We start from the raw sequence: 22,500 nt of genomic DNA on the forward strand, positions 1-22,500 counted from the left end.
TCGCTTATGCAAGGGGCGTGTAATCGCAATGGAACTTAGACACGAATACGGGGGCTGGAGGAGGCTCTGGGGGCCAGGGCTGAGGCTGGCTTGGAAAACCCAGGATTCACTCTCTCACAAAGGCAGATAACTCAGCCCGTGTATTCTGGCGAGATAGAGATTGCCTTGCTCTTCGTTGGGTGATAGAGTGTGAGGGAGATCAGTAAAGTTTGTCTTGCTATGATCCAGTGGGATAAAGTTTGTTGGATTTTGCTGAGGTGCTGACGGGTGTAGAGGCTGTGTCATATATTTGCTGTGATATTTTGTTTTTAGTTTTTCTGTTTAAAATTCCATTGCATTGTAAGCCTTGCATGTTTTCCTTTTTATCTTGTTGTATGACTGTTTTTGTCTTCAGTTTTTGTCTTCGTAGTGCCAGATTTTTTTTAGAATCTTAAGTTCAGTATTCTGCAGTCCAAAAAGAATAATGTAGAGGTATCATATATATGATTTTTTTTTCTTCTTTTTTTCTTTTTTTTTTTAATTATATAGAATCCCAAAAGTAGTGCTATGTTCAAATTCCCTACATTTTGAAAACAACCTGCATCAGAACTAATATAGTCTGACCAAGTGAAAATAAGACAGCTAACCTAAACAAATCTAAAATGAGCTCTACTGTAATTATGTTAGAACTATATATTAATACTTATCATATTTCCAAGATGATCATATACTGTGCATCTTCCTTCCCATGAAAGAATGTGAAAATACAAGCAAAGAATTCTGAAAGTCTAGCTCCTCAGAGAGTGTGCTTAGGCTTGGCTGAAAAGGCAATGATTGCATATATGATCTCCGTTCTAGAGTCATATAAGGCTAGTTGAACATGATCTTAACTCTATAACCCATGTCATAACAATGCTTCATTGAGCATTTGCATTTGCACATCTGTGAAGAAAGTGTAGCTTGCGTTAAATTAGATTTGTTCTCTGGTATTGGAAGTTTTACAACATTGATTCTCAGCAAGAGAGTCTCTACACTGAATTATTGAAATTCTAAGTCTTTCTAATAGTTCTACTCCTATCAAAATGTATATCTTAATCAAAAAAGTTATTTAGATTGTATAAATCCTTATTCCAGTGAACAGAAAATCTAATTTCTCATTAAACGTGCAATTTGTTCCAGACTGAGCGTCATGCTGCCGGGCATTGGAGTCTTTGGCACAGGGGACATTGTGCGAGCCCTTGTGCCCTTTCTCAGGGCTAAGGGCTTCCGCGTTGAGGCTGTGTGGGGGAGGACACTTGAAGCTGCAGAAAATGTCGCCACTGAGCTCAATATCCCTTTCCATACAAATAAGGTGCGTGGTTTGTGTTCTATTTATTTTGGGGGAGTTTTAAGGGTTCTTTTTTTTTCAGATTTATTGTGGTGATAGTGATTTTCTGTCTTACTTCAATTTTTGTACATTTTTTTCTTTTCTTTCTTTCATTTATATCCTTATGGCAGATTTCTTTTCTCATGTAAATGAAGCAAGTGGTATGAACTTTGCAAAATTACCAAATAATTTCTATTAAAGATATATAGAATCCTTTATTTTGACAGGGACACTAATCTATCCTTAAAAATGTTTTGGCCTTTTCAGAGCTTACATATTAATTTCAGCTTATTTTTCAGATCATTTCAAAATTTAAAAGTGCATCTTTTTTTTTTTTTTTGCAATAGTATGTTAAGAGAATGAATATGATAGATAGTATATATAAAATCAAAGTGCAGAGTTCAGGCACTCTTCACTTGACACCCAATTTTAATGTGTGGCGCAGGAGTGATGAATACATTTGTGTGCCAGTAGATGGGCCCAAGTCCAGAATGCTTAGAGATATGTAAGATGCCAAAGGGAAATGAAAAAATAGTTGAAATGAAGGCAAAATGGCTCTTTATTATTCTTTAAAAAGTTAAGTAAAGGTAAGGTAGCACATGATTATATATTTCATCAAGTAGCATATGACCTTCACATCTGTTATATAGTAGTATTTTTGTTGCAGGATTGTTATATAAGCAAATATAAGTGAATACATATAATCAGCAATAGTGATGGACAGATTTTTTAAATATCATCGATCATGTCGGGTTAATCACTACAAATTTATCTCACTTTCAGAGTTTATTTTGGAAAAAATGATATTTAGTTATTTTTGGCAAACATAGAGAAAAGAGGTCTTTAACCCTTTCACAGATAAAGCATTCAAACATAGAAACACTAAATTATATTATATCTGTTGGTATTTCTGTACAAAGATAGTAAGGAAAACAGTAAGATGCCAGGAGGTGCCAATATGATTTATTTGGTACATAATCTTGCCTTCATTGTGGAGGGAAAATAGAGGACAGGAAAAGATGGAGGGTTTTGGTGGAGGTAATTAGCCCAGGGAGCCCCACATTGAGTACTGATCACGACGTACAATTGTTCTCGGCTGAAAAGACACTGGAAACAGGGTTGATGTAATTTGATAAACCAATTTGGTTGGCTAAGATAACAGGAAAATACAAATAAAGGCAGAATTTTCAAATGAAGACTGCCTAATAAATCTGCTGTATCACAATAAATTTGTGCTGCAGCGAAGGGGTGTGTGTATGAAGCACTGGTAAACTTTCTCGCTCGTACAATTATGCCATGCTCATAATGCAACCCAACTGGTTGATATTCTTGTTCTTAGTTCCTGCTGATTGGAGGCTTTGACTGGTTCCTCAAGTAAATAGAAACTGAATTTATCCTACAGCAGAAAATCTGTCTGTGAGGGTCCAAATACCTGAATGCTTTTGGGCTTTACACATTGATGTTGCCAAATAATCATCCAAATCTGTCATTATTATTGGTGTCGTGTAGTCTGAGATGGCCTTTGCCGAAGCTTACTGGGGGTTCCAGAAGATGTAACTCTGTGTAGATTCTTCTAGAAAATACTTTAACCCTTTGCCGACGGGCATGGCATGTACACACATGCCATGCCCACTGAGCTTACTTTAACTGTTTTTACACATAGATGGCTACACTTGTACTAAGTCACCAATGAGCCAGTTACGAGTACTGCCTGTCTAGCCCGTTCATCCTTTTCGTTGATTTACAAAAATATTTTACGCTATCTTGTTTTGCTGTTACTAATGTTTATAATGTTATGTTAATTATAATGTTTACAATAAAAATAACACCATCGATATTCATAGCACTAGTAAACAATACGTTTTTCCTGCCAATACAAGGAAAGGTGAAATCAGGTAAGGTCACAATATCTACTAATTGACTCCTTTGTGGCAAAGCATTAGCAGAGCCATCTATGTCCAGAGACATTTCACAAAAATATAAAAAATGAGCAAAGCATTTTCCCCATTTTTTATTAATTTTTCCCGTCGGCATTGGGTTAAAAAACTGTAAAAATTTCTTGTGAAAACGATAAACTACAAGTATGTATTTTGGAAATTTTCTCTTTCTCAGTTTTCACTTGTATTATTTGAAGAAGCAAGGAAAGCTACTGGGATTAAATTAACATGTAGATACTTTAGAAAAGGAACTATAAATGTTTATCCATATAATTATTATTGTAACTTGAGGCTTGCATTGTTATTAATCATTAATGGTAATGTAATGCTGAAGATAAAGTGTACCCATCTGTGTACTCCAAACCAGGTGGATGACGTTCTTCTCAGAAAAGACGTGGATCTCGTTTTTATCATCTGCCAGCCGGACTTGCATGCCCAGATAGCAGTCAAGGCCTTGGGAATTGGCAAGCATGTCCTGTGCGACCGGCCAGCTGGTCTCTGTCAGGTATGATGGAGTGGAGTGTGTTTTGAAGAGTAGTTAGGAATGCTTTGATTGTGGAGAGGCCTGCAATGAAAGAGTCTTGTGGGTGGAATGATTATTATACATGTGTTAGATAATCTTTTTTGTACCTATGAATTTACAATTGTAAGCAATTTAATTTTTCACACTTCTCTCTCTCTCTCTCTCTCTCTCTCTCTCTCTCTCCTCCCTCCCTCCCTCTCTCCCTCCTCCTCTCTCTCCTCTCTCTCTCTCTCTCCTCTCCTCTCTCTCTCTCTCTCTCTCTCTTTCTCTCTCTCTCTCTCTCTCTCTCTCTCTCTCTCTCTCTCTCTCTCTCTCTCTCTCTCTCTCTTTCTCTCTCTCTCCAAAAATGTTTAAGTGAATGGTGTTTTAGGTGATTTTGCATAAGATTTGCTGCCTGGTGTATTTCTAACTCAAGAGTTTATTAGTTTCATCATTTCTTTTAGTCATCCCAAAATCACTACATTAAGTTGCAGTTAGATATAACCTGTATTTAATCTTGTGATTTTCTTTTTCAATATAGTATTCGTTCAATATCTTCTCTTTTCTATATGTATTGTTATGATGTTTAGGCTGTGTGAATTCATAGAACATAGTATTCTTATTTACTTAACAAATTTTGTAATACCACATAAAATTTGTATGCAATCTCTCCACAGCTTGAGGTGTTGAAGATGGTGCATGCGGCACAGTACTATCCCTCGCTGATCTCGGTGATCTCGCATGGCTTGCGCTTTCTCCCAGCCTTTGTGCACATGAAGCGGCAGATCGAGGCGGGCTACGTTGGAACAGTGAACGTGTGTGACGTGAGAGTGCACTGTGGTAGCATGATTGGCAACCAGTTTGATTGGATGTGCAGCCACCTGATGGGAGGGGGGATCCTGACCATGGTGGGCAGCCACATCATTGATGTGATCTCCTTTGTGACGAGTCAGCGTGCCACTCGTGTCCATGGCATGATGCGAACCTTCACCAAGAGCACAGAGAAGATCAATGGCATCCGTTGGATTGATAGTGATGACTTCTGTAGCTTCCAGATGATCCTGGATGAGGGGGCCTGTGTGACAGCCACACTAAACAGCCACATGGCAGGGGGCTTTGTACAGGAGGTAGTGGTATGTGGCAGCAGAGGCAGGCTGGCTGTGCGTGGGGCTAACCTCTATGGCCAGAGCCACACCTCGGAGAAGGAGGAAGAGCTGCTGCACGAAGGAGCTGATGATGTGGCACATCTCACCAACAAGAACAACAGTGCCAGGATAAACTCTTTGCTGCCTCAGCCCTACCTGCAGGGCCTGTTTCGTCTGGCAGGTGCACTCAAGGAGGCCTTCGCCACAGGGGATGGGGAGCATGGTTGGCTCAAGGAACCTGTCTCGACCGCAGCCACCTTCGAGGATGGCCAGTATGTCCAGGCTGTCATCGATGCCATCAAGCTTTCTTCAGCCAGTCGGCAGTGGGAGCAGGTAACTGTAGCCAATGATGAGAGCGAACTGAACCCTTTAATGACCAGGCTTAATCTCCCTAACATTAATATGAGCTCTCTGGACGCACTGTCACAGGCTCCAACTAACCGAATCACTCCACAGCGTAAGGTCACTAGCTCTGAGTCGCACCTTCCTTGGAGCTTTGCCACAAAACACTAAAAAGAAAACCAAAAAAAAAACAAAGCAAAAAAAAAAGGAGAAAAAGAGTCAAACTATATTTGCTTTTTATGGTGATTTGCACTTACCAATACAGTGGGTAGAAGCTGCTGTTTTTTTCTTTTTCTTTTCTTTTCTTTTGTTGTTTTTATTTTTATTTTATGATTTATAAGCAAAGCTGTATTGCATATGGTAATGCATTATGCTAGATGTACATATTTATGCATCTATCTGCTGCGAAATCCTCTTAGATGTAGCATATGTTGACAGGACAGTTTTGTGTTAGTTCACCAGGAATTCTTATTGTGTTTGGTTTAAGTAAAGCAAGAGCTTTCATGCTTCTAATGTAACTCCTTTTTTGAGGAAGTTGCCTGAATCTTGTGCGATGTGATTGATGCCACATACAGCTTGCAGCAAAAGTTTTGTTGAACCACTTTCAGAAACATAAAAAAGCCACAGTTAGAATTTTATTATAGAAGAGGAACATGCTTTTTGTATACAGTACCTGTATGAATGACTAATTTGAATAATGAATATTTTTTTTCTAATCAGTGAACATTAGTAAAACTATCTAAAAAAAATATAGCTTGCCAAACAAAGTAGCATTAATCAACAATATTGTAATGATATTAGGGGCAGCACATAATGCTTGCGCTTTTAAAAAATAATATTAATTTTTGTATGAATTTAGATAATGTTCTTGCATTTACTTTGACTGTGGCTGTTTTAGTTATGTTTTTCATTTCACTTCTTCATAAAAAATAATATTTGCTCCTCTGTTGCTAACACAATTCAGTCACAGAACACAAATACAGTAATGCCTGCAAAAAAACAACAACACACAAAATAAAATGAGACACAGCTGCATTTTATTGTCTTGCAGCTGTATAGTTCCTCCTGCCTGTCAGTTAGGCAGATGTGACTCTCTCTCACACCTGCTCTACCAACAAGAACTGTATCTTTAGTTGATACCAAAGTATAGTATGTGATGTTTTTCAGTCTACCATGGGCTCTGTAATGTTTATATTCTCAGCTTTAGTATTGTAAATAGCCAGAACTAAGTTGATGTCTGTTTCATCTTTTTTATTCTGCTTCTGAAACGATAGGATAACTTTATATCATGCAGTGCTGCATTAGGGTCTTTAGATAGGTATTGCATGTATAATGCATGTGGTAATAAATATTTTGCTTAAGAAAGGCTGGAATTGGAACATAGTAACCACTATAAAGCACCTTGAATTCCTTTTTCTTTTATGAAAGATCATTATTTTTTATAAATGCTTTCAAAATATGTCTGAATTTTTTTTTTTTTTCTTTTTTTTTTTCTTTTTTTTTTCTTTTTTTTTTTCTTTTCTTTTCTTTTGTTTTGTTTCTTTTCTCGTGTTTGCATTATACCTTGTTGCAAAAGGTTTGTCCTGACATTCGGCAGGAATCTCCTCACTGGTGATGCTAGATTTGGTGCCAAACACACTTCATCTCCCCATTTCATCTTAGCCTGTGGCAGATTTTGTCTTTGCTGTCCATTCTACAATTAAATCTCGGTGTTGCATAGAACTTCCATAACGTTTTTCACTGTAATTTCAAGTATGAATAGTGTAACTACAGCAATGTATTACCGACTCTGTCCATGTAGAGTAGGTTTTTTCTTCTGTGTTCCTCAGGTGTTCCACATGTTCTGTCAAAGGTATTGGGCATTTGTTCTATGGGTTATTGTAACAGATTAAAGTTCTCTCCCTAATATTTAAGATGTCTTTAAGTGGAGCAGTTGGGTTTGTACATATTTTTGCTTGTTACAGCTTCAGTAGTTGTACTAACAAACAAAAATTGACAGGAATGTATATGTAAAATCTTTGATGATGAAAAAAGAAAATAATAATCAAACTATATTTTTTGACGTGCACAAAAGCATAGGAATTCCATAGAGATTAAGGTGAATGTTAATATATGTTTTGAAAAAAAGATGTAATGTAGTATTTGCTTCTCATTTGTCTGTTGAGTTCAAAATATATAAATTTTTAATGTGCATTAAGAAAAACGATCTCTGTTGCTGGTGTAGATATCTTACACCATTCTTTACTAAGGATTTATACCAAAATGATATGGTACCATGGTTCATTTGACAGTATTTTTGGTATCACATCTCTCCTGATTATTGTTGTTATGAACTAATGAATTTGCTTGTTTTAGAGACTCCTGACCAATGGGGCTATTGTATGGTATGTGTTTTTATAGATGTAGTGGTTTATGGTAATGCCTAGTGTTAAGTTTCTAAACTCTTCGTCATATTAAAGTAGGTGCTGTAATGCATAGCTTGTGGAATCTTGGAATGTCTGTAAATTGAGCTTTAATATTATTGCAATTTAATTTGATTCCCAGTGATTAATAGGATGGTCACACCAAAGAATATAAGAATATACACATACAAAAAAAATAATGTTAATGTTTCTGTGTAAATGGCTCGGTTAACCCAAAGGCTGCTGGTTTCTGTACTGTCCACAGTAGTCTTTTGTGAACAGTGTTGCACACCGATGGCTCCTCAAGTGCTCAGCCACCACAGAGTCATTTAGAAAGCCCATGTGACTGAACCTGATATTTCCATGCCTTGAATATGCGTAATTTTCTTCTCCCCCCCATTCTAATACTGTTAGTATTGGTACTGGTAGTGTTGCTATTGATACCATGATTATTGTAATGTTATTAGAATAACAATAAAAATGGTAAAATGATATAAAGGATCGTCCAAAAATCAAGGAAGAGGGTAAATGGGTGAGATAGGTAGGACTAGTAATAGATTCCTTGGTGACTAAGCACTTGTGGAGTCATCTCTGCGTAACCACGATCGCTAAACTAAAATTAGGTGGACTCGGCATGTAATCTTGCCAACTGCGTCCAGTGGGTTAACGACCAGAACACCGCATGAGCCAAATTTGTTGTCAGTACCGTAGAACACACCCTCAACTTTTTGCATTTTCTACTAGTCTTGTAAGATTTCTTAATATATATATACAATTTTTAATATGATAAATGTTTGAGGATTACATTTAAAGAGTTAAACAGAAAGTATAAATATAATGACCAGATAATTTCCTTAAGTAGATTGTTTAACTGATTGATATCATATTTTAAATCTGCCATTTACGCACAGTATCTTTATTCATTAATTACAAGAAATGAAGTCACAAAAGTTGATCACAGAATCAGAATGTCCCCCCCACTCTCAAAATGTAGATGAATGATAATTATAATAATGATGATGGTGATGATAATAATTATTATTGTTTTCGTTATTGTCATTGTTATATATATATATTTTTAAATTAATATTATTATTACTTTTATTATTAATATTATTATTATATTACTATTATTGTTATTATTGCTTTTATTATCATTATTATTATCATTATCAATATTATTATTATCAATATTATTATTACCATTATCATAAAGATAGTAGTAATTTATTCATTAAAATTAAAATTAATTAATTTTTCCCCTTTTAATTATGGAAATTTTTTTTTAATTAAAATTTTTAAAATTTTTTTTTTTTTTTTTATTTTTTTTTTTTTTGGTTTTTATTTTTTTTTTTTTTTGGGCCTTTTAAAAAATTATCCTTTTTTTTATTTTATTTTTTTCCATTCCCCAATTTTTTTTTTTTTTTTTTTTTTTTTTTTTTTTTTTTTTTTTTTTTTTTTTTTTTTTTTTTTTTTTTTTTTTTTTTTTTTTTTTTTTTTTTTTTTTTTTTTTTTTTTTTTTTTTTTTTAAAAAAAAAAAAAAAAAAAAAAAAAAAAAAAAAAAAAAAAAAAAAAAAAAAAAAAAAAAAAAAAAAAAAAAAAAAAAAAAAAAAAAAAAAAAAAAAAAAAAAAAAAAATTTCCCCCCCCCTATTTTTTTTTCCCCCCCCCCCCTTTTTACCCCCCCCCCCCCCCCATTTTTTTTTTAATTTCCCCCCTTCCCCCCCCCCCCAATTTTTTAATTTTCCCCCCCTTTCCCCCATTTCCTTCCCCCCCCCCCCCCATTTTCCCCCTCTCCCCCCCTTTCCCTCTTTTTTTTTCCCCCCCTCCCCCTTTTCCCCCCTTTTCCCTTCCCTTCCCCCTCCCCTTTTTCCCCTCCCTTTTTTCTTCCCTTTTTTTTTCTTTTCCTTTTTTTTCCGTTTTTTTCCCTTTTTTCTTTTTTTTCTTTTTTTCTTTTTTTTTCCCCCCCTTCTTTTTTTTCTTCTTTTTTTTTTTTTGCCCCCCCCTTTCCCTCCCCCCCCCCCCCCCTTTTTCTCCCCCCCTTTTTTTCTCTTTGGTTTCTTTTCTTTTTTTTTCCCCCCTTTTTTCCTTTTTCCCTTCCCCCCTTTTTCCATTTTTTTCTTTTTTCTTCCCCCTTTTTTCCCTCTTTCTCTTTCTTTTATTCTTTTCCCCTCTTTTCCCCCCCCCCCCTTCCTTTCCCTTTTTCCCCCCCTTTTTTCTTTTTTCTTTTCCCCCTCCCTTTCCCCTCTCTCTCCCCCCCTCTCCCCCCCTCTCTCTCCCTCTCCCCCCCTCTCTCTCCCTCTCCCCCCCCCCCCTCTCTCTCCCTCTCCCCCTCTCTCTCTCCCTCTCCCTCCCCCTCTCTCCCCCTCTCCCTCCTTCTCTCCCCCTCCTCCCCCTCTCTCCCCCTTTCCCCTCCCCTCTCTCTCCCTCTCCCTCCCCCTTTTCCCCCTCCCTCTCTCTCTCCCTCCCTCTCCCTCTCCCTTCCTCCCTCCCCTCCCTCTCTCCCTCTCCCTCCCCCCTCCCTTTTCTCCCTCTCCCTCCCTCCCCTCCCTCCCCCTCCCTCTCCTCCCCCTCCTCTCTCTTCCCTTTCTCCCCCCCTCTTCTTCCCTTTTCCCTCCCCTCTCTCTCCCTCCCTCCTCTCTCCCTCCCCCTCTCTCTCTCCCTTCTCCCTCCCCTCCTCTTCCCTCTCCCTCCCTCTCTCCCCCCCCTCTCTCTCTCCCTCTCCCCCCCCCCCTCTCTCCCCTCTCCCCCTCTCCCTCCCCCTCTCACTCTCCCTCTCCTCCCCCCCTCTCTCCCTCTCCCTCCCCTCCTCTCTCCCCCTCTCTTTTTCCCCCTCTTTCTCCCCCCTCTCTCTCCCTTCCTTCTTTCCCCCTCTCCCCCCTCTTTTTCCCTCTCCCCTTCCTTCTCTCCCTCTCCCCCCTCTCTCTCTTCCCTTCCCCCTCTCTCTCTCCCTCTCCTCCCCCTCTCTCTCCCTCTCCTCTCCTTTCTCTCCTCTCCCTCCCTCTCTCTCCCTCTCCCTCCCCCTTCTCTCTCTTTCTCTCTTTTCCTCTCCCCCTCTCTCTCCCTCTCTCTTCCCTCGTCTCTCCCTCTCCCGTCTCTCCATCCACTTCCCTCCTCTCTCTCTCCTCTCCCTCCCTCTCTCTCTCCCTTTCTCTCTCCTCTCCCCGCTCTCTCTCCCCTCTCCCCCCTCTCTCTTCTCCCTCTCCTCCCTTCTCTCTCTTCCCTCTCCCTCCTGTCTCTCTCTCTCTCCTCCTCCTCCCTCCTCTCTCTCCCCCTCTCCTCCTCTCCTCCTTCCTCCCTTCTCTCTCTCTTCTCTCTCTCTCTCTCCCCCTCTCTCTCTCTCCTCTCTTTCTCTCCTCCTCTTCTCCTCTTCCCTTCCCTCTCTCCTCTCTCCCCTCCCCCCTCTCTCCTCTCCCCTCCTCCCTCTCCTCTCTCCTCCCTCTCCTCTCTCCTCCTCTTCTTCTCTCTCCTCTCTCCTCCTCTCTCCTCCCCTCTCTCTCCTCTCTCCCTCTCTCTTCCTCTCTCCTCCTCTTCCCTCTCCTCTTCCTCCTCTCTCCCTCTCTCCCTCCTCCTCTCTCTCTCTCCTCCTCCTCTCTCCTCTCTCCCCCCTCTCTCTCTCTCCTCTTCCTCCCCTCCTCTTCCTCTCGCCTCTCCTCCCTTCCTTCTTCCTCTCGCCTCCTCCCCTCCTTCTTCCTCTCTCCTCCTCTCTCCTCCTCCTCCTCTTCCTCTTCCTCCCTCCTCTCTCCCCCTCTTCCCTCCCTCCCTCCTCTCCTCTTCCCTCCCTCCTCCTCTCCTCTCCCTTCCTCCTCCTCCTCCTCTTCCTCTCTCTCTCCTCTCCTCTCCTCCTCTCTCCTCTTCCTCTTCCTCCTCCTCCTCCTTCCCTTCCTCCCTCTCTCCTCTCCCTCCCTGTCTCCTCCCTCTCCCTCTCTCCTCCTCTTCCTCTCTCCTCCTCCTCTCTCTCTCCTCTCTCTCCTCCCTCCCCTTCCTCTCTCCTCCTCCCCTCTTCTCCCTCCCCTCTCCTCCTCCCTCCCTCTCTCTCTCTCTCTCTCCTCCTCCTCTCTCTTCCTCCTTCCCTCCTCTCCTCTCTCCTCTCTCCTCCCTCCTCTCTCCCCTCTCTCTCTCCTCTCTCTCTCTCTCCTCCTCCTCCTCTCTCCTCTTCTCTCTCTCTCCTCTCTCCTCTCTCTCTCCTCCTCCTCTCCTCTCTCCTCCTCCTCTCCTCTCCTCCTCCTCCCTCTCCTCTCCTCCTCTCCCTCCTCTCTCTCTCCTCCTCTCTCTTCCCTCCTCTCTCCTCTTCCTCTTCCTCTCCTCCCCTCTTTCTATCCCTTCCGCCTCCTCCTCCTCTCCCTCCTCCTCCTCTTCCCTCTCTCCTCCTCTCTCCTCTCTCCTCCTCCTCTCCTCTCTCTCTTCCTCCTTCTCCTCTCCTCTCCTCCTCTCTCCTCTTCCTCCTCCTCCTCTTCCTCTCTCCTCCTCCTCCTCTTCCTCTTCCTCCTCCTCTCTCTTCCCTCTCCTCCTCCTCCTCCTCCTCTTCTCTTCCTCCTCTCCTCTTCCTCTCTCCTCTCCTCCTCCTCCTCCCTCTTCCTCCTCCTCCTCTTCCTCTTCCTCCCTCCTCCTCTTCCTCCCTTCTCTCTCTCCTCCCTTCCTCTTCCTTCCCTCCTCCCTCTTCCTCTTCCTCCTCCCCCTCTTCCTCTTCCCCCCTCCCTTCCCTTCCCCCCTTTCCTCTTTCCCCCCTTCCCCTTCCTCCTCTCCTCTCCCTCCCCTCTCCTCCCCCCCCCTCCTCCCCCCTCTTCCTTTTCCCCTCCCTCTTCCTCCCCCCTCCCTTTCCTCCTCCTCCTCTCCCTTCCTCCCCCTCTTTTCCTCCCCCTCCTCTCCTTTTCCTCCTCCCCCTCCCCTCCTCTCCTTTTCCCTTCCTTTCCCCCTCCTCTCCTTTTCCCTCCCTCCTTTTCCTCCCCTCCTCCTCTTCCTTTCCTCCCCCTCCCCCCCCCCTTTCCCCCCTTTCCTTTTCCTCTCCTCCTCTTCCCCCTCCCCCTTTTTCCTCCCCTCCTCTCCCTTCCTCCCCCTCCTTTCCTCCTCCCCTCTTCCTTCCCCCCCTCCTTTTCCCCCTTCCCCTCCTCCTTTTCCTTCCCTCCTCCTCTCCCTTTCCCCCCCCTCCCCTCCCCCTTTTCCCTTTCCCCCCCCTCCTTTTCCTTTTCCTTCCCCTCCTCCCCTCTTCCTCCCCCCCCCCCTTTTCCCTCCTCCTCTCCCTTCCCCCTTTCCTTTCCCCTCCCCTTTTTCCTTTTCCCCCCTCCTCCTTTTCCTCTTCCCTCCCCTCCTTTCCCTCCTCCCCTTTTTCTCTTCCCCCCTCCTCTTCCCTTCCCCCTCCCCTTTTCCTTTTTCCTCCCCCCCCCTCTCCTTTTCCCCCCCCCCCCCCTTTCCCCCCCTCTCCCTCCCCCCCCCTTTTTCCCCCCTCCCCTCCTTTTCCTTTTCCCTTTCCCCCCCCCCTTTCCTTTTCCTTTCCCTCCCCCCCTTTTCTCCTCTCCTCCTCCTCTTCCTCTTCCCTCCTCTCCTCTTCCTCTTCCTCCTCCTCCTCCTTCCTATTCTTCCTCCTCCTCCCCTTTCCTCTTCCTCCTCCTCCCCCTTCCTCTTCTTCCTCCTCCTCCTTCCTTCTTCCTCCTCCTCCTCCTCCCCTTTCCTCCTTCTTCCTCTCTCTCTTATCCTCTCTCTCCTCCTCCCCTCCTCCTCCCTTCTTCCTCTCTCTATCCTCCTCTCCTCCTCCCCCTCCTCCTCTCCCTTCTCTCTCTCTCTATCCCTCCTCTCTCTCCTCCTCCTCCTCCTCCCTTCTCTCTCTCTCTATCCCTCCTCCTCCTCCTCCTCCTCCTTCCTCCTCCTCCTCCTCCTCCTCCTCCTCCTCCTCCTCCTCCTCCTCCTCCTCCTCCTCTCCTCCTCCTCCTCCCCCCCCCTCCTCCTCCCTTCTCTCTCTCTCTATCCCTCCTCTCCTCCTCCTCCTGATCTATCTCCTTTCCTTTCTTCTCCTCCTCTTCCCTCCTTCCTTCTTTACAACTGAGTAAGTCAAATCAATCACAGCAATTACACATTTTATTTAAAAAAAAAAGTGTTTCGTTCACAGTCGTATCACAGAGCATTGGCAAAACAGTTTTAAAAAATACTTTGACAAAGCAAAGATGAAATAGGTAAAAGACACAAGGGAGCACAAATCACATTTCCAGTTGTGGCCCAGTCATTATAATCGTGAAAAAAACAACAAATAAAATCTCGAATCTTCATAACATTTCACATGAAAACGATAACACGTGTTATATATCTCCCCCCAAAAAATTGTATCATTGCAAAACCGGATTTACAGATCTGTTCACTCAACGTCACAAAGACTAGTTCAATGTTCGTTGACACTTAAGGAATTCAAAATGAAATATTTAAAAAGTGTATTGGGTTATGTATTTGCATGTGTATAAGTTGTATGTGTACGTTATGTACGTATATGTAGCAGTGTATGCATGTATACCTATCTACATATATATGTATGTATATGTGAAGTATACATATATACGTACGTACATACATATATACGTACATGTGTATGTAGGTATACTTATATGTGTACATCAAGGCTCTCATATGAAATTATATCCATGAATGAAGTCGGTACAGGGCACGCAGCCTGGAAGACCCACACGAACTATTATAACATATTACAACAATGACTCTCGGCAGATCCAGCCCACCAAGCCAGAATTATTATATTTTTTTAAAATCTATTACAAGACAAAATAACACGACGGCAGCCACAGAAGACCAACGCGCAGCCCGTGTCTCCCTCCATCACAGCAGAGAGATCTCCATCTGCACTATCTTGAGGTAGATCCAGAGGAGGTATTGCGTCACCCGGGTGTAGACCCCAGGGTATCCCCGGCGTCCGCATCCGTAGCCGAAGCTGACGACTCCGACTTGGGTCCAGCGGCCGCTCTCCCCTTCCGTCACGAGGGGGCCGCCGGAGTCTCCCTGATCAGGGTGATAATCGTTCTTATTCGCTCGAATTAAGTCTGGCTGGGTCTGATTGGTGTGGGATGGTTGTTAGAATGTTTGCTTGTGGCTGATTGGTGTGGGATGTTTGTTAGAATGTTTGCTCGTGGCTGATTGGTGTGGGATGTTTGTTAGAATGTTTGCTTGGTAGAGGATGTTTGTTAGAATGTTTGCTCGTGGCTGATTGGTAGAGGATGTTTGTTAGAATGTTTGCTGGTGGCTGATTGGTGTGGGATGTTTGTTAAAATGTTTGGTTGTGGCTGATTGGTAGACGCTGTCTTCTTGCGTTTCATTAGTGAGGGATGTTTGTTGAATCTGCGTATAGTTAGTAAAGGATATATATTTAAATAATCAGTTTTTTTTCTAATTAGAATATTCGTGATTAAAGCAAGAAGTAAAAATAATTATGCAAGAGGCGCATATATATGTGTATGCGTGCATATATTTATACATATGTATGAATGTATATGGATGTACGCATGCATGTATGTATATATAAGCAATTAAATATCCCTGTATCAAAGAGTGAAAAAAGGACGTTGTAAAGAAGCGAGACGGAGATTTTACTTTGTTAATTTAATCTAAATATATTTCTATCTATTCCTGTTTATCTATTTATTTCCATTCCTTATTATTTACATACTGCAATCACTTGTATGAAAACTGCCAGGTTATCTAAGGCTAATTTAGCAATATTTTATTTGCTTTAAACGCTAATTAAAGAAAAAAAGTATCTAAATATATCTATCTAAATTAATTCATATATTTTATAGTTATTAAAAACAAATGAAAGACGAGAAAAGCGAATATCTTAGTATACTGATCTAACTTACCTAATTTACCCCTTTTTTATAGTTATCCTTAAAAAATCACATTCACCTAATTTCAACAAAGTTCCTCTTAGCCGATACATGCAATAATATCTTCGCCAAAGACACACACACAAAAAAAAAACTTGGAATACTTATAAAAAACACTCACTTTACACGAGTCGCGGCTAACACCATCCTTAAAATCATGCAGAGTGCATAGCATGTTGGCTGACACTGGGTTGATACCTGCGTAGTGCTGCTTGCATGACTCCACGCTCAGGAAGGGGAGGCTCACCTGGTGGAGAATCGGACCATGTTGAATTGAAGATAAAGATGGAGTGATGAATAATGGATAAAACAATGAATCGTAAGTAATAGTTAAAATAATTCATGAATAATGTGATGAATAATTTTTAAAAATCATGAATAGTGCTGAATGATTAATAAAAAAAAGAGGATCATGAATAACGACAAATGCTTTCCAAAACTGATGGTTCAACATAGTAACAGGACGTAAGGAAGAAAGGAACTAAACAGATATCTAAAGTTGACAATAGGCCATCTGCACACGCAGATACCCAAAAAGGTTTGGGGAAATGCTATGCCCAATGGACTAAGCCGGAACACAAAGCGCAAAGGACCTGCAGAAGGTGAGGAGAGGGCTGTCCTCGCTCGGCCGTGAGTCCCCAGCCCGTGACAACGCCCGCATCGTCGCTCTTGCCTTGGGCTATGTCCTCGTCCCAGTCCTCTGCAGAAGGCGACACAATGTTAACGTGTGGTTGTGATTACAGGCGTATGTAATAACTGTACTCTTAGTGTTGATAGATGTAAATAAACAGGTTAAAACCAAGTGGATAAACAAGTTAAAACGAGTGTGTACATCCATGCTTACAGCCATCTGGAGGCACAATGAAAATAGTGATTAAGGTGATCTTATCATTCGTTGAATAGAGCTGCTCATTTAACATTTAGCATTTTTTCTTCATCAAACAATATGCAACACCGAATTAAGCTGTAAACTCAATAGTTTAGAATTAAAAATTATCCCGGAAATATGCATATTATCTATAAGAGAAGAGACTGACCTCACACGACAGCATAGCGTGTTTTACCAAGCGGAAATTAATCAAAATATTCCTTTACCAAATATTCTAGCCACACCTTATAAAACTAGTTAAAACAAACTCAATGAATAACTCCAAATGAACTCCGTAATAATGTTAACACGAACGCAGTGAACAGATTACACAAATTCAAGAAACAAGTTCAAACGAATTCAATAGATAACTTGAAACAAACTATAAAAATAAAAAATAAACTCAATAAACATAAAAACAAATTCAGTAAACAAAAAACAAGCTTGATAAACATAAAAAAAAAACTCAATAAACACAAGATAACTCACTAAACACAAAATAAACTAGACAAACGTAAAAGTTAAACCGAACTCAAACACGGAGCCAACTCGCTCAACAAGCCACAGCCCAGGGACCCCCGGCTCTACTCACGGACGTCGGGCAGGCAGACGGGCCTCACGGTGCGAGACATGGCCACCGCTTCGTCCAGCCTCAGGAGCGCCACGTCGTTGCTGAGATCTCGGGAGTCGAAGCCCTCGTGGAGGATGGCGTGGGTCACTCCTCGCACCACACGCCCCTCCTCCTCCTGCAGCGAGACGTCGTGGGCGCCCAGCCAGACCTGCACCTTCCTGACGGGGAGTCTGCGGGGAAAAGAGAGGGGACAGAAGGTGAGATGGAGAGAGACGTCGACGAAGAGTGTTCTGGGGGCGCCGGGCGAGGGTGAATGCGCGAGGGAGCGAGGAAGGGGGCGGAGGTAAAAAGAAGTGAATGAAGGCAGAGGCAATATGACCAAAGCGAGTGAAGGAAAGAGGAACTGGGGTGACGAGAACACGTAAAAATGATGAATGAAAAGAGGTGGGGTTACGAATAACAGTGAATGAAGGAGTGAGATGAAGAAATCAAGTGAATGAAGGAAGAGGGAAGAAGCCCAAAACTAATGAATGAAAGAAGAGGTAAAATGAAGAGAACAAGTCAAAGAACGAAAAACTAAAATAACTAAAACAAGGAAGGAAGAAGTAGGTTACGAAAACAAATATGCAAACACAAACCCCGAAAAAAACCTACAAAGTGTTTTCGCAAACAACTTAAAGAATAAAATAGAATAAAATATAACAACCCACAACCACAACCCAAGCACCGCAAGCAACTCACACGGCGGCGCAGTGGGCGGCGGTGAGGAGGAAGCGGGTGTTGAGGAGGGAGGCGCCGCAGAAGGTCCTTCCTGAGGGGGCGTGGACGAGCGCCGCCTGCCACGGCCACTCTCCGACGCCGGCCACGTACCCCCCGAGAATCCTGGCGGCCACGTTCTTCACGCCGCATCCTGCTGGGGGAGCCGACGAAGGGGTAAGAGGAGTAGGAGGAGAGAGGGAGGGAGAGAGGGAGGGAGGGAGGGAGGGAGGGAGGGAGGGAGGGAGAGGAGGGAGGGAGGGAGAGAGAGAGAGAGAGAGAGAGAGAGAGAGAGAGAGAGAGAGAGAGAGAGAGAGAGAGAGAGAGAGAGAGAGAGAGAGACGATGAGAAAGAGAGAAAAAAAATCGTAGAGGTAAACCCTCCATTTACCCAAACCATTACCTTGAACTCTGTTTGTTTTCGGGTAATTATCCAATCTCTCTCTCTCTCTCTCTCTCTCTCTCTCTCTCTCTCTCTCTCTCTTCTCTCTCTCTCTCTCTCTCTCTCTCTCTCTCTCTCTCTCTCCTCTCTCAACCTCGCGTCACACCCAGCCTCCAACAATAACACGGGCGCCCGTCACTCACAATTTGCCACTCAGGTATATTTACATCTTCCTTTCGGGTGATAAATAAGCAACGCTCTCCAGCCGCCCCCGGGAGAGCGCACGGAACAGCCTTCATTATTCGAGAGGGTTCGTCGAAACCGAGAGTACGAAGTTAGCGGGTTCGGGTTAGTAAGCCTGTCCTTCTTCTACCGGGATGGCACCCCTTCATCCCCCTGCCCCAGTCTCGTCCACTTACCTACCTCGCACATACCTACCTACCTACCAACCTACTTCATCTTTGTCTGCCTGCCTGTCTGCCTGCTGCCTGCCTGCCTGCCCGTCTGCCTGCCTGCCCGTCTGCCTGCTTGCCTGTCTGCCTGCCTGTCTGCCTGCCTGTCTGCCTGTCTGCTTGCCTGTCTGCCTGCCTGTCTGCCTGTCTGTCTGCCTGTCTGTCTGCCTGTCTGTCTGCCTGTCTGTCTGCCTGTCTGTCTGCCTGTCTGTCTGTCTGCCTGTCTGCATATCTGTCTGTCTGTCTGTCTGCCTGTGTCTGTCTGTCTGTCTGCCTGCCTATGTCTGTCTGTCTGTCTGCCTGTCTGTCTGCCTGCCTGCCTGCCTGCCTGCCTGCCTGCCTGCCTGCCTGCCTGCCTGCCTGCCTGCCTGCCTGCCTGCCTGCCTGCCTGCCTGCCTGCCTGGCTGCCTGTCTGTCTGTCTGTCTGTCTGCCTGTTTGTCTGTCTGCCTGTTTGTCTGTCTGCATATCTGCCTGTCTGTCTCTGTACCGCTCTCCCCCTCTCTCATTTCTCGCTCTCCTTCTCTCTCTCTCATTTCTCGCTCTCCTCCTCTCTCTCTCATTTCTCGCTCTCCTTCTCTCTCTCTCATTTCTCGCTCTCCTTCTCTCTCTCTCATTTCTCGCTCTCCTTCTCTCTCTCTCATTTCTCGCTCTCCTTCTCTCTCTCTCATTTCTCGCTCTCCTTCTCTCTCTCATTTCTTACTCTCCTCTCTCATTTCTCGCTCTCCCCCTCTCTCATTTCTCGCTCTCATTTCTCGCTCTCCCTCTCTCTCATTTCTCGCTCTCCCCCCTCTCTCATTTCTCGCTCTCCCTCTCTCTCATTTCTCGCTCTCCCCCCTCTCTCATTTCTCGCTCTCCCTCTCTCTCATTGTCTCGCTCTCCCCCTCTCTCTCATTTCTTGCTCTCCCTCTCTCTCTCATTTCTCGCTCTCCCCCCTCTCTCATTTCTCGCTCTCCCTCTCTCTCATTTCTCGCTCTCCCCCTCTCTCTCATTTCTCGCTCTCCCCCCTCTCTCTCATTTCTCGCTCTCCTTCTCTCTCATTTCTTGCTCTCCCCCTCTCTCTCTTTTCTCGCTCTCCCCCTCTCTCTCATTTCTCGCTCTCCCTCTCTCTCATTTCTCGCTCTCCCCCTCTCTCTCATTTCTCGCTCTCCTTCTCTCTCATTTCTCGCTCTCCCCCTCTCCCTCTTCATTTCTCGCTCTCCCCCCTCTCTCATTTCTCGCTCTCCCCCTCTCTCTCATTTCTTGCTCTCCCCCCTCTCTCATTTCTCGCTCTCCCCCTCTCTCTCATTTCTTGCTCTCCCCCCTCTCTCATTTCTCGCTCTCCCTCTCTCTCATTTCTCGCTCTCCCCCTCTCTCTCATTTCTCGCTCTCCCCCTCTCTCTCATTTCTCGCTCTCCCCCTCTCTCTCATTTCTCGCTCTCCCCCTCTCTCTCATTTCTCGCTCTCCCCCTCTCTCTCATTTCTCGCTCTCCTTCTCTCTCATTTCTTGCTCTCCCTCTCTCTCTCATTTCTCGCTCTCCCCCCTCTCTCATTTCTCGCTCTCCCTCTTCTCTCATTTCTCGCTCTCCCTCTCTCTCATTTCTCGCTCTCCCCCTCTCTCTCATTTCTCGCTCTCCTTCTCTCTCTCATTTCTCGCTCTCCCCCTCTCTCTCATTTCTCGCTCTCCCCCTCTCTCATTTCTCGCTCTCCCTCTCTCTCATTTCTTGCTCTCCCCCCTCTCTCATTTCTCGCTCTCCCCCTCTCTCTCATTTCTCGCTCTCCTTCTCTCTCATTTCTTGCTCTCCCCCTCTCTCTCTTTTCTCGCTCTCCCCCTCTCTCTCATTTCTCGCTCTCCCCCCTCTCTCATTTCTCGCTCTCCCCCTCTCTCTCATTTCTCGCTCTCCCCCTCTCTCTCATTTCTCGCTCTCCCCCTCTCTCTCATTTCTCGCTCTCCCCCTCTCTCTCATTTCTCGCTCTCCCCCTCTCTCTCTTTTCTCGCTCTCCCTCTCTCTCTCATTTCTCGCTCTCCCCCTCTCTCTCATTTCTCGCTCTCCCTCTCTCTCTCACTCATTTCTCGCTCCCCCTCTCTCTCATTTCTCGCTCTCCCTCTCTCTCATTTCTCGCTCTCCTTCTCTCTCATTTCTCGCTCTCCCTCTCTCTCATTTCTCGCTCTCCTTCTCTCTCTCATTTCTCGCTCTCCCTTCTCTCTCTCATTTCTCGCTCTCCCTCTCTCTCATTTCTCGCTCTCCCTTTCTTTCATCTCTATTCATGTATTTATCATTCATTCATTTATCTATCCATCTTTTTATCTATCTATTTATCTATCTGTCTACAAATTTTCCTACTGGAAGCAAGGTAGTTCTATTACTCATGACTACACCCTTTATCCATAAACTAACAGACTTTTGAAGCAGCGAATTGTTTCTGTTTAAGACGTTAAAATCTTCATGACGAATGGCCAAGTGTTTATTCAGTGTTTCCTAGTGAGGCGCTGACCTTAACCACTGCCGCATACCTTTCGAAACCACTGGATCTACGTTACCTAGAGCCTCGTAATCGATGTCATCGTCGTCGTCGTGGTTGTCCAGGGGAAGCTGGACGACCGACGACGAATTCCCCGCCTCGCTGAACCGCAGGAGCTGCTCCATGTCCACCAGCTCTCCGTCCCTTTCTCCGCTGACGAGGTTCTCCTCCAGGAACCTCAGATGGTGCGACAGTACAGATGCGAGGGTGTGGTCCTTCTTCACCACGATGTCATCTATGGCCCTCTGCAGCATCTCCGAGACGCCCATGTGGGACTTCTTCGCTCCTGACGCGGCGAAGGCGTTGGTCCCGCGGCTGGCCGGGAGGGACCTCGAGTTGTCACGTCGGTCGGCGCCGCTCCCGGTCGCACGGAGGCTCGCCCGCACTCTGCCGAGGAGGTCGTCTGCTAGCCCGTTGTCGAGGGCGGTCAGGTCGATGTACGGAGACGACCCCAGGCTGGTGATGCCTTCGGCGAAGTGTAACCTCGAGAGGAAGTTCGAAGGGGAAGCAGAGCCTGGCGCACAGAGCATGGAGGTCGCCCACACTGAGCACAACAACACGCGTAAGTACATTCTCGCGGGAGTAAAGTCAACGATTTTTTTCTCTTTTTTTCACTTGCTGGAACTGCTCATATCACTTGAGGTCCTAATTTATCAGCAGTCACGAATGAAACACAATATCTAACGACCCCAAGCTGAAGCGCTTTTTCAAAGGATCACCAAGGGCATGTCTCGTCAACACAAAGCACCCGATCCCCACCAAACCGAGAGACGCACAAGTTTAAAGCCCCTATTAGTGCTCCAACTGCAGGCAACTCCTGTCTCTCGCATGGGTGTTCCACACACACTGAATACCCTTGGCGATATTTTGGGCAATTGTCCCGGTAAACAGGGTAGTAATCGCCTCTGGCTGTTTGGGGGAATCGGCCACCATCGGCGGGGAGTGCGAGGGGCAGAAGGACATAAAGAACAGGGGGCAATAGGAAGGAATTCGAGAAGGACAAGGCTGTGGGTTGGAATTTACTGCGTGTGTATCAGATTTTAGTTTTTCCTTGTTTTTTTCGGATGCATATTTTTTGGTAGATGTTTTTTTCTCTTCTCATACATTGTTGCTTTCATATTTTATAATTGGTGTTAAACCGATGGCAGATATTAACAACATGAACTACCGTTGAGTGCAAGAAAACAATGTAAACATCTTTTTCCGATTAAATTTGCCGATACATTGACAAATAATGTTTTTCTCCAAAAATAAACTCCATATATATCTCAGCTAGGTGTTGACACGGCTAATGGGCTCAGTTCGACATACAAGTGTCTGGTAAGTCGACAATACGAGCAAGAAACATTTTAAATCTTCATGGGTAGACTCTTACAATACGCAATTGCTGGATGGCGTTGAGAAGACGATCTTTTTATTTTATC

The 22,500-nt window shown here is 44.3% G+C and overlaps 2 protein-coding genes across 2 annotated transcripts in view; one reads left to right on the forward strand and one right to left on the reverse strand.

The window, feature by feature from the left end:
• The window catches only part of LOC119580444 (glucose-fructose oxidoreductase domain-containing protein 1-like), a 7,686-nt gene extending 1,050 nt beyond the window's left edge, over positions 1-6,636 (forward strand). Inside the window, exons 2-4 of the mRNA XM_037928590.1 lie at positions 1,159-1,330; positions 3,650-3,787; positions 4,462-6,636. Coding sequence (XP_037784518.1) covers positions 1,169-1,330; positions 3,650-3,787; positions 4,462-5,442 — 1,281 coding nt within the window. The 5' untranslated portion in view covers positions 1,159-1,168 and the 3' untranslated portion in view covers positions 5,443-6,636. The remainder of the gene's footprint in view (positions 1-1,158; positions 1,331-3,649; positions 3,788-4,461) is intronic.
• A 7,092-nt stretch (positions 6,637-13,728) lies between these two features.
• Positions 13,729-22,121, reverse strand: LOC119580445 (trypsin-1-like). The gene is made up of 6 exons (XM_037928592.1): positions 21,096-22,121; positions 17,729-17,897; positions 17,009-17,217; positions 16,142-16,248; positions 15,670-15,795; positions 13,729-14,667 (listed from the first exon to the last, which is right to left on the reverse strand). The coding sequence occupies exons 1-6, from the start codon at positions 21,646-21,648 to the stop codon at positions 14,488-14,490; spliced, it is 1,344 nt and encodes a 447-aa protein (XP_037784520.1). The 5' UTR covers positions 21,649-22,121; the 3' UTR covers positions 13,729-14,487.
• Positions 22,122-22,500: the final 379 nt, after the last annotated feature.

This window comes from Penaeus monodon, chromosome 13 (genome assembly GCF_015228065.2).
Source record: "Penaeus monodon isolate SGIC_2016 chromosome 13, NSTDA_Pmon_1, whole genome shotgun sequence".
Lineage (NCBI taxonomy): Eukaryota > Metazoa > Arthropoda > Malacostraca > Decapoda > Penaeidae > Penaeus > Penaeus monodon.